Source organism: Agelaius tricolor, unplaced genomic scaffold (genome assembly GCF_023055355.1).
Source record: "Agelaius tricolor isolate 1412-34295 unplaced genomic scaffold, bAgeTri1.0.p SCAF_18, whole genome shotgun sequence".
Taxonomy (NCBI): domain Eukaryota; kingdom Metazoa; phylum Chordata; class Aves; order Passeriformes; family Icteridae; genus Agelaius; species Agelaius tricolor.
The window spans coordinates 18953940-18966225 of record NW_027269278.1 but is presented as its reverse complement, the minus strand read 5'-3'; the positions used below and the strand labels follow the sequence as shown (position 1 = coordinate 18966225).

The 12286-nt window shown below is 40.5% G+C and overlaps 1 protein-coding gene across 5 annotated transcripts in view; it reads right to left on the bottom strand.

The window, feature by feature from the left end:
- The window catches only part of KDM3B (lysine demethylase 3B), a 48057-nt gene that overhangs the window by 3846 nt on the left and 31925 nt on the right, over window positions 1-12286 (bottom strand). For all 5 annotated transcript variants that reach the window (XM_071443700.1, XM_071443704.1, XM_071443702.1 and 2 more), the window contains 6 exons: window positions 6030-6201; window positions 2931-3021; window positions 2714-2844; window positions 1276-1395; window positions 651-790; window positions 140-316 (listed from right to left, as the gene is read on the bottom strand). In XM_071443700.1, coding sequence (XP_071299801.1) covers window positions 140-316; window positions 651-790; window positions 1276-1395; window positions 2714-2844; window positions 2931-3021; window positions 6030-6201 — 831 coding nt within the window. The remainder of the gene's footprint in view (window positions 1-139; window positions 317-650; window positions 791-1275; window positions 1396-2713; window positions 2845-2930; window positions 3022-6029; window positions 6202-12286) is intronic.

Here is a 12286-nt window from a genome sequence, read left to right as displayed (position 1 = left end):
AGTAATGTAAGAACTGCATATGTAGAAAAAGAAACCTTAAGTGTGCAATATTAATTACCAGTTATTTTAAAATAACTGTAGCTGTTGTGCCTCCAATTCAATTCTATCTGTCAATATGGCCTAGAGTTGGTATAGTTACCTGATGGGGAGCACCTGCAGGGATGAAGACGGCATCGCCAAGGAACTGCACTATTGCCCAGCCTTGCACACCATACTCATCATATAGTCTCTTACGTAAGGTCTGGTCCAAGTACCAGCTTTGGTCATGAATGGGGTCATGATCTGGAGGATTTTCTTGGCCTTGTTCTTCTCCAACCTAGGGCCAAGATATGGGGTGGAAGGAAACCATGACACAGCACCTTGATATTGCTGGCTCACAAAATGGTCTGTATCTAAAAATTTAAGAAACTATTTCAAGGTAGAACATGATTTTCATCAAGGTCATTTAGGTCTTAAACAGCAACATGCATTAGTATGAAGATTCCAGACCAGGCTGCAAACCTGTGAACATAGTAACTATCAGTGCCCTCAAAGACAGGAAGTGCAATACCTACACACTTGATGTTGATAGCAATTGGAATCAGTCAGCTGCTATAAGCAAGCTAGTCAAGGAACCCTGTAAGCTCCAGCTTTCTTTGCAACCAGCATACCTTCCGGAGAAGTTCCCGTATCTTTTCAGCATCCTTGGCAGCATAGATGTGCCACAATGCTCCAGGTTTCTCTCTTCCTTCATGGATTCGCTGCTTTGTTACATCATCAGCATCTCCCTCATCAATTGTTTTCAGAACCTCTGAAAGGGGAATCCATGTAAAAACTGCTCATTTTTTGACACAGAGAAGAGGAAGGAGCATTTTGAGCTACTAAATTCAGTCACACTGCAACTGTTGCATCATATAGTGCCCTTCCTAAGCCCATCACACTTCATCTTAACAGAATTCAGTGAATGTGTCAATTGACAGCTAATCACAAAGCTCACTCTTGAATTTAAACTAAGCTACAATTACTCAAATACAAGGAGAAGAAAGGGGAGTAATCTACTCTTTCTTCTCTTTTCTTCAGGAATGTACCTAATTTCTAGCAAAACTCTGCTGCTCACACAGTTGGAAACTAATGAAGCATTACTGCACTTTTAATTATGTGCTGCAAATGTTGCAAACTGCCTTGTATATTTGAATTATGTATCATAGAAATGACAAGCTTAAACAATAAAAGATACTCTTCTTACAAACACAATTGATTTTTAGTGTACAGAAAACAGCTTTCCTTAAGCATTACCATCGTCATGGCTCCCTTCCCCAATGGGAATCCCAACATACACCATGACGTTAACAGCATCAGACACATCCAAGTGCAGGTTTGTGGTACCAACTCGTCTGTCTTCTGCAGTAATTAGGCCTATAACAGAGTGCAAAATAAAATAAAATTCTGTGACTAATCTCTTATAGAAATAACCTAGCTGAAAAACCTGTTTAAAAAGCTAACTTTGTACGGCAATGAGAGCAGAAAACGAAGTCAAACAGCAACTGAAACAGGTATATTCATGTCATGTGTAGCGTAAGTAAAAAGTTTACTGATAACTAGTATTTTTATTTTACAGAAAAACAGAAGCAAACCTAGTTTACTCAAGTCATGAGAAAACAAGCATTTTAACACCAAAGCCATAACTTGTACTTTACAATTTTCTCTCTGAGAGTCTTTTATACAGCCTGTACTAGAGAACTTAGCTATCATAAGCACAAAGCAAGTCTTCCTATGCTTGGAGGCAAGAGAGAACTGCTTTAAATGGCATTAGCATCCTACTATGTGCAGCAAGTCAATGATCTGTTAGAAGTATAAGCCTCCAGCCATTTTTTATTTTCTCATACTAGCTGTAAAATCCATGACCAGCTGAATTCACAGCAGTTAGTGATCAACTCATCATTAACAATTCAGATTACAATTCAGTAAGGAGAAACACCTGCAGACTCAAGTGCTTGTACCTTTGCATGTTGAAGGAACTTATGTCTCTCTCAAGTGACTGTAAGTAATGGAGAAAGATTTCAAATGTTTGCTTCTTAACTCTTTGACCTTCTTATTAACATGTTCCCTTTTTTTTTCCTCTAGCCTTTCAATAGCACCCTCTCTTTTCTACCTCTGCTCAACCATCTCTAGCAAGGAACATGGCAGGGAACCAGAATATTAAAAAAAAAAAAAAAAATCTTTGTATCAGCAAACAGTAACAGAAGCGTGCGCCCACAAGAGTTTTCAGGATCACCATCGTATTTATTTTTTGTTTAAAATACAAGCTTCTGAAGGTAGGAACTCAACTCACTGAACAGTACCTATCATAAAAGACCAGAAACAGGTCAAAGTCCCCAGAAAGTGGGTAATTTTCCTCTTAAATACTTCAGTTGCTCTCAAAAACATACTAACTTTTCCTTGAACCCTGTATTGGTATTATGCCTGTTATATGTATTAATAATTGTTTGCAAACTTAATTTACTGTATGTACATCTCTTGGATACACAAGGCAGAAAAGGGCACATCTGACAGAGAGAGAGCTAATATAAGAATAGATTTGCAGGACTAAATGAAAAAAAAGAAATAGCAGGCTCTAGGATAAGCACTGTGTTTTGCCACAGCCACAGCCTTGTGTAATGCCACAGCCTTGTATTTACCCTAAGTGTAATAAAGAGTCACAAACACCAGTATCTGCAGACCTATACTCACATACCGTATGCATTGTACATTTTAGGACCCAAGTCAGGACGGACAAAGTAGCTTGGCAGCCTCGAAGCCAAATTCAGTCTGCCATCTCTCTTGGTATATTCAGGAAGAGGAAGATTTTCCATCAAGTCCTCAAACCTAGAGAATAAAGACAGACAAAGGCAGGTTATCCTCCTGTAGCACCTACAGCAGTCCTGTCAGCACTGATACTAAAGGTTACTTACCTTGTAGGCATCATATCTCTGAAGTCCTCCCCTGGAGGCCAATCCTTTAACTTTAGTACCATTGGCTGACCATCATCTGACCTGAGCCGTTCTGCAAGAAACAAATTAAGATTTCTTCATGCAGTACCTTTTTACCACAGCCCACTACCTTCTTAAAGCTGCAAGGGTTTTTGTACCTCTTACAATTCACAGCAAAATGGATCCTGGTTTTGTTTTGGGCTTCCAAGCAACATGATAGTATGATCAACAACAGTTTACCAACTATATAAGTATACATACACAGATATAATCACTGACAGCAGAAGTTTGACAGATCTTGCACAGCTGCTAAGTTTCAGAATAGTTTTTATTCAGCTTCAAAAGCCTTTCCAAAACATTGTTCCTTACTCCTTTTACCAAAGTCTATGGGAGTTTTATCATTAATTTCAAGAGAAGCGGTACTTCTATAAAATTAAAGTTATTGAAATCAATCCTAACTTCAGTGCAAAGCAAGAAACCATCGTACACTACATTCAAAAAAGCTAAAGAGCAGGTGGTCACAAAGGAAGACAGCCTTTAAGTTTCTTTAATTCTTCTTTGCTGAAGGAACTCAAATTAGCAGAGTGCCAAAACCAAACATTTGTTCTTCACTTTAGGAGTTTTACACAAGTCCTGACTGGAAACAGAAACTGAGCAGCACAGAAAGATGGCATTACATATGCAACAGTGGATGTATGCTATGACAGTACTGACCATATCAACTGCCGTTCTACCTCAGATCTTAGGGCTAAGAGAGTCTATCTGGAAGTGGTACGCAACTAGCAGAGAACTCACTGTAACATTTAGAGAAAACCATAGCTCACTCTTCTACGAGATTTTTCACAACTCTACATGAAGCCACCAATTAAAAAACTAGGTGTACAACAGTCTTAAGAATTTAGCATGCCCATTTCCCCAGAGAGTAACACCCTTCACTGCTTCCTACCTTACTGAGAATTGTCAGCCAAACTGATCTAGCAGAGCTCCTGACAGCATTGGAAGAGAAAGCATATCTAAGAAATTAGGACTTGGAGATCTGTGAATCACATCTGTGTTACATATCAACATGCTACAGAAGACAGCCCGAGTTTGCAATATAAAAAAATATTTTATTGAAATTAAAAGGAATTAAGAACTGCAGATATGTAGTGACTGAAGTGACTGATTTAAAGATAAACTTTGATAAGCTACAGATTTTAGAGAGGTGAGTGAACTGAAAAGCTCAAGGACTTGAATTTCAAGATGTTTCACAACTTCCCATATTCAAGATTTTGCATTTGTGAAGGATCTTTGATCTAAAGAAGAAGCAGTTTGTAGGGAGGCTATTCAGAAAGGAGAGAGTGAAGAAATACTTGGATGATAACACAGATCTGACAAATTACATGAAACTGGACAAACCCCAGAAAATATCAGCAAAGAAAAGCAGGTGTAAAAAGGATCAAAACAAAAAGTCAGACCTTTCAAAAGTCTACTTTGAGCCCAAAAATATTAAAAGAAACAGCAAAAGATTGAAATTAATTAAAGTATCATATAGAATAATCTCAGTAACACCTCCAAAGTCAGTGGCTGTTCTACATCTCCTTGGTAACTTAATGTGAGAGCAGGAGCCAGCCACACATTTAAAAAATTTAGAATTCATGTAGTGCAGAGAAGTCAGAGATATTAGGTAATTTACCAACAGTTTTCATAAGAATTAGAATGTGAAATATCTGGACTAGCAGCAAATAACATTTCTCTATACTAGGGACTGAACATGGCTGAAGAAACTCTAAATAAAATGTATTTAAAAGAAATTATCAAGGGTGATAAGGTTTTCCAACCTAGGTCATTAATATTTCTCATGTATAGTGCGGTAAAGGCTTTGTCTAAAAGAAAAGCCAAAGGTGATTTTGCTGAAAGAAGCATATCTGTCTGGAGACAAACTGCAAGTAACATTTCTCAAAGATAACTTGACCCATACAAATTCACTATTTTCATTCTTGACCCCAGCACAAAAGTGAAGAGTTTGTGAACTTTCCCAATTACTGTCAATACACAAAGACCACACCATTATATCCTCCAAGGCCATTTATTTCTGATTAATAACAAAACCAGTATGAAATTTAACAGTACAAAATACAACACTCTGTACTAACCATATAAAAAAAAACAAGTCAAAAGCAGGGAGTTTATTGATTGGAAAATTACTAGGAAAGGAATATTCTTGGTCTGCAAATCTATAATTTTGTTGACTGCTGAATGAACATTCCAATAAGTCATCCAACAGTTCACCATTTCTGCAATATGCACACAGCAATAAATACAGAAAACATTTTATACACAACTCTAAAATCAGCAATACTGCAATGAACTTTTACAGCTCTAACACCTGTAACTATAAGACCACTCAGATCTAGGTATATACAATCTAAAATGGAGCACTCAGCTTGTCAGAAGCTCTTTAACCTGACCTATTATGTCCTCAGAAATTTTAGTTGGTTAGTTTTCCCATCCACACTTGACAGAAGGTTTTCTCAAAGACCTTGAGCATTAAACAAAGTGTTATCATGTGAGGCACACATATAGCATTGCTATTCATAATAGATATAAATTTGCATTTGTATGTCAGATTTACTTGACTGATGTATTCCACCAAATCCAAATTTTCGTACTGAAAGTCTCCATCTGTTTTAGGAGAGCAGGTTCCCTTTAGTTTTACAATAAAACCTGAGGTTGAAAGGAGAGCAAAGGTAGACACATTACTTACTTTCTTAAAAATGGAAACTGAGGATTAATTTCACTGGGAAAAGTTAAACAAACAGGCAGTTTCCCATGAAATGGAGCACTTTTTGACACATGAAAGTTACACACACCAACACACTGCAGTAGACAGTTCTCTTGGACAGTCCTGCCCTAATCTCCACCAATAAAGCATTTTCCAGGGTGTGCTACATATAAGGAACAATAGCTTCTTTGGATGAGACTGATAGGTATTCAGATTTTTTCTTCATTTATTTTTTAGGAAAATAGGTAGAAAATTAAGAGTTGAAGATAACAAGACAGACTGCTCAGTTAAACTAGTCAGCCATAAATATTACTTACTAGATATTATCTCAAAGCCATCCCAGAAGTCACGCACTTTCACGTCTGAAATTATGGCACAGTTCCTGCAGTTCACCAAATCTACATCTTGATCTCCAAATTCCAGGCTGAAAGCTTCTGGTTTCCAAAGTTCTGACTTCAACTTCTTATGGACACCAGATACCAGCACGGGCTGAGAATACAAAGATGAATGCTTACTCCACCATAACCAATTATCTTACATATGCAGCCAAACTTTCTTAAGAGAGCCAAGACTCCTGGCTACCACCATATAAAAGACACCACAAATCTATTTTCATCATGTCTGGCTTTTGTGCATCAAGCAAATTACCAGAGTCAAAGCAAACTTCAGTTCCACGCCACGTGCAGTTGCCTTAGAAGTGGCGTTGGATTAGACTTGCCGAGGCAAGTGCATTAGGTCTCCATGGCAAGGTGTTGGCAGCAGGTATAAGCTCTGTCAGAGGAGGCTGGGAGCTGCCCCATGGTGGACACAGATGGTTCCACCGGGCTCAACAGACCCATCACTGGCAAAAGCTGAGCCCACAACTGATGCTGGTAGCATTCTCTGTAATAATGAGAAAGGGTATAATAAAGTTCTCCACAGCTGACGCATGCACGCATGTGTGTGTGTGTGAGAGAGAGAGAGAGAGAGAGAGAGAGAGAGAGAGAGAGACGGGGACACACAACACGCGGATGGCAGGCAGGAGGGAGGGAGAGACACAGTTCTGCATACACCAAGGTCAGTGATGGAGGAGGTGCTCACAGCCCATTGAAGAGCATGGTGAGGCAGGCTGTCCCCTGCAACCTGTGGAGGACCACGGTGAAGCAGAGATCCACCTGCAGTCTACTGAGGATCCACTGCAGCAGAGGGATATTTGCTGGAGGAAGTCCATGGAGAGCCCATGCTGGAGCAGGTTCTGGCAGAAGCCGTAGGGAGAATCCCACTTATAAGCAAACTTTCCAGCAAAAACTGCCCACTGGGGACCCACGCTGGAGCAGCCCATGGAGACAACTCATGTTAGAGCCATTTGTGAAGGACACTATCCTGTGAGAGGAACTCCACACAGAGGAAGTAGCAGGAAAGTGTGAGGAGGAAAGGGCAGCAGACACTGTGTTGTGAACTGACCACAACCCCCATCATCCCCCCTGCAGGAAGGAGGTAGAATAGTCAGAGATGAGAGAGTAAAGTTGAGTCTTTAGGAAAAAGTTGAAGTGGGCGGGGAGAGGTAAGGTGTTTACTCATTTGTCTTTCTTCTCTCCCAGCCTACTCTATTTTTAATTTGCAATAAATTCAACTCCTCTATCACAAATGAAACCTCTTTTGCCCATGACAGCAATCCCTAATGGATCTCCCTGGCTTTATCTTGACCCAGAAACTTCTTCACCTGATTTTCTTCCCGTGTTCTGCTGAGAAGGGGGAGTGAGAAAGCAGCTGGGTAGAGGGTCTGGCAGCTAGACAGGGTCAATCCACCTGTGGCAGTAGAGTAGGTGTAGAATCCCACCACCTGACCTTTTTCTTAGGCACACATGCAACTACCACTAGAAACAGCATTTGTAGTAAAGCCTTCTCATGTGAAATTTTTGTATTTTAATATGAATTGTTTAACTATTTCACTTGTTATTTATGTATAATCACAGATCAACATCAACTCTGTAGGACAAAACCAAGCAGTGGAAAAAAGGCTGCTCACTTGCAAAAGGGGTTTTAAGATGCTTAGGCTAATGACGTACATGTATTCCAAACAGATATTTCAGTGGCCTCTCCCCATAAAAGCATTTAAAATGCTTTAATGAATTAATTAATATAATCAACCTCAAAGCATTTGCTAAACTGACAATTGGGAAAGTTATACCAGACAAACCTCCCAACACTGCCAAAACCTTTTCAGTTCCTCTCACCCTGCTATCTCAAAAGAGAGTTACCAAACTTGAGAGAAAATGAAGAGGGTATAAAGTGAACTTGCACATGAACTATTTCCACCTGAAAAGCTTTACTTTTGTAACTGCTACCTATGTTCAAATGGCAGTTCTCATGGCTGTGCAAGTTTGAATTAATTCCAAGCTGTGCCCTATACATTAACAATGTATAGTGATGGTGGGTCTCGGTTTATTCACATGAAGAGCTCAGCACAACCCTGAGAAGCACACATGACCCTAGATGTAATATCAGCGTGCTAGGCCAAGATACCTACAGAGCTATATACAAGCGACTTCGAAGTTCTGCTGCTTAAACACACTCCAGTAACTAACTGCTGCTTCTTTTGTATTGTCCAATAGCCTCTAAAAGGTCTAGTTTTGATTTTAGTCCCTAAGTGAGGACAACTATTGACTCAGAAATGACTGTAAAAATCCCAAGTCTGGGGATAACGGAAATGGCCTTGGTTTTCAAATACAATACAACACAGCCATTAAGTTCTAGAAGGCAGCAATGAAACCTCAACTTCAGATGAGTGAGATTTAAGAAAACAAAAAGGGGTTGTTTACTTTACTCCTGTGAATTTCAGGGGAATAGGGGAATGAAAAAAAGCAAAAAAGCCCACAGAAACATTTAAACTACCTTCACACCAAAAAAGAGTATTTTCTTGTGTTGAGGCTGAACTTTCTGCACCCACTCCCACTTCTCCTGCCAGTGGGCACTGACAAGAAGAGCCTGACTCCCTCTTAAGATTTCCTCCCCACACTCTCCTGAGCCTCCTTTTCTCTAGGCTGAACAGTCCTAACTTGCTCAGCCTCTCTTCAGCTAAGTGATGCTCTAGTCCCTTCATCATCTTTGTGACCCTTCACTGGGGGTCCCCCTCCCCTCCTTCGAACTGGGGAGCCCAGAACTGAACACAGTAAGAGGAACCATGACTTCCTTTGACTTGCTGACAACCCTCTTTGTCGCGAGGACACATTCTTGGCTCATACTCACTCCCTTGCCCACTGAGACCCCAAGATTCTTCCAGGCAAAGCTACCTTCCAAATGGTTGCTTCTCAGCAGCTGCTGTAGGATGTTATTCTTCCTTGATGTACAGGACATTGCATTTTCCCCTGCTGAACATCACTAGATTCTTCTCGGTCCAATTCTCCAGCCTGTTCAGACCCTCTGAATAGCAGCAGAACCCATCTGCTGTATCAGTCATTCCTCCTAGTTTTGTATTGCCTGTAAACTTGCTAAGGGTGTATGAACCCTACCCCATCTAGGTCACTAATGACACGACAAGTACTACTCACTGCAGAAGTGACCCTCTATGATATACCACTAGTGATAGTGCTCTCACACATGGCATTTCAATCAGTTTTAAGTCCATCACCCTGTTCACTTACCAAGTCACTTTGATGACATTTTGACAGTGTAAAAAGCCTTTATTAAAGTTAAGACAAAAACAATCCACTACTTTCCTTTCATGTACCAAGCCAGTCATATCATCACAGAAGGCTACAAGGCAGTTTAAGCATGATTCAACCAGTATTCCTGAGCTCCTTTTCTCTTCATGACCATATCCCCATGGGATTCTTCCAAGCAAGTATCTGAAAAGGCAAAAGCCTGCTCTCCCAAAGCCCAAATTTGTGATCATGATTTTTTGTTTTGCTCCCTCCTCTCAGAATCTTAACCTGAATGCCACCATCTAATAGTCACTGCAGCCAAAGGTGCCCCATATCTCCACATCAACTACCAGTTCTTCCTTGTGTGAAAGCACAAGGTCCAGAACAAGTGCCCTTCCCTAGCTGTTTCCTTGATCAGCTGTCTCAGAACACTGACATCAATGCACTTCAGAAAACTTCAGGACTGCTTGTGACCTGTTGTGTTGTTCCTCTAGCAGGTATCAGGGTGGTCCCATGAGGCCCAGGAAATGTGAACACAGGGCTTCCTCCAGTTTTCTGAGGCCTTACCACATTTTTATGGTCAGTTGGTCTGTAGCAGATACTTGCCATAATGTTGTCCATAATTGCTGCTCAATAATCCTGGCCCCCTAAGTTCTTAGATGGCTCATCATCAGTTCCCACACAATTTCAAGCATTCTAGATTCTTCCTCACGAAAACAGCAATGCTCCCTGCTTACTTTCCTGGCTTGTCATTCCTGTGTTGTCCTTCCTGAACAGCCTCTACCTATTCCTTACCATGCTACAGCTGCATGAGCTATCGCACCACTTTGTCATACCAATGAGATCACAGCTGTGCAACTGCACACTAATTCCTTCTCTTTGTTTAATGTGCTGCATGCATTAGTGTACAGGTACTTCAGAAAGACATCTAGTCATGTTGATTTCCAGTGTGAGAGCTTTCTTCACAATGCTGTGATGCACACAGATCCTTACTTACATGCATATACTTGAGGTGGACATCTTTCATCCTTTGTTTCTTGAGTACGGGATTATCCCTGTTCACGTCACCTCACACTGCTTGCTTGCCAAATCAATCAATTCCTTCCTTGATATCACTGGTCATGCTCTCCATCCCTTGCTCCTGCTTATAGCTTTTCTCATAAGGTTGGCCAGCCTGTTGGCAAAGATCCTTTTTTTTTTTTTTTTTTGCTTAGATAGATCCTATCTCTTCCACACAGCCCTCAATCCTCAAAGAGGTTCCCATGATCACAAAACCCTCTTGGTTAAAAATGGCTGTGCAAACCATGGTTGACATGCAGGATCTGTCCATTCCCCTACCCTTCACTGGCAGGAGCAAGAAAACCATGAGGGCTCCATGGCCTTGATTAACACTTCCAGAGCCATACAGCCACTTTTGATACTTTCCCGGTCTCCCCAGTAGTACTCTGCGTGCCAATATGGAAAAGCAGCAGAGGGCACGTGTTTGAGGGACAGATAAGCTTTGGTAGTCTTCCCACTATGTCCCAAATGTGACACCCTGACAAGCAGCAAACCTCCCCAAGATAACAAACCAAATACAGCAATCTCAAATCTGAATATACTCCCTCATCCCAGCAAAAATGGTAGCATTAGGGCAATTAAAAAGTTTAAGCATATTCTACAACAAACACTAGGGATCACCTATGAGTGAAATAACTTTTCACAGTACCTTTCACAGGATGTGTAGAAAGCATTGCCTGGTAGACTTTAAGCTGATAGCTAAACCAGCTGCCTTCAGTGCGGAAAAATAATGACATTTTGATCCCCGCTGTATTCACTTGACCACTTGTAAACAGCAATTAAAAGAAACCCCAAAACAACCAAACTGCTTAACTTAGTAGAACCCTTCTGGCTATTAAGCAGCAAATTTGGAATGGAAGAAAAAAAATATTCTCTCTAGTGAATAACACAGATAGGGCTCCAAGATAAAATGACAGTGGACTTGCCTGGTAGACATCTCCTGCCAAATCTGCTCTCAAACTACAGGGAGATAAAAATAACAAAAAAAAAACCCCAAAAACCAAACCAAACCAAAAAGCTCCAGCACCGTACCATATTTTCAGTGTCTCAAAAAAGAGAAATCCTAACATGGAAAGTCAGAAAAAGTCAGAAAATACCAGGTTGCTATAGGATGAGGATCCTAACAGTATACCCAGATGAGCAAAAACCATTTTCAGGAGAAAAAAATGCTCTTTAAAAACAACTTCAAGAATTACTCTTACGGTCTCAGTGAATTCTGGGATAAGACGAAGTTTAACTAGTTTCTGACAATTTCTAAGATGAAGGACTCAAAACATGTTGCTCTTTTTGAGTGACACTGAAAGAGTGCCATTATTATCTAAGCATTAAGGGAAAAGAATTTTCTCTTTTAACAATTTGGGATGCCATCATATCCAACATCTTCATATGGCACAGACCTAGTGTACAGTGTGCATTTATTGTGCTGGGGAGGGTGGCTAAGGGGTTTTTTCCAAATAACCTTTCCCAAAACACAAAGCAGGAAGGGGATTTGGGGAATAGTGGTAGAATTAATGTTCTTTCACTTGACTTTTAAAGGTGCAGCTGGGATGTACAGGAGGATGTAAGCCAAGGAAGTACAGTGACAGAGAACAGTTTCTTCAGAGAGTCTCTGCTTGAAGAAATTATTTTTAAAATACTCTTGTTGAGACAGTAACACCTGCCTGGGTCACATGCTCTCTCTTATGCAGGAACAAGGGAGGTTGTTCAATTCCTTTTCTCATTTCAACAGGAAACTCCAATGACTGCAACACCACCTTGAGGACTGCTGAATGAGCAAAGGACTTGTCCAGTCTGTTCCTATTCAAGGGGTCCTCTGAATGATTAAATGATCCAGAAGCATCAATAGCATACCTTGGAGCAAAGGCTAAAATAGCAGGTCACAAAGTACCTGC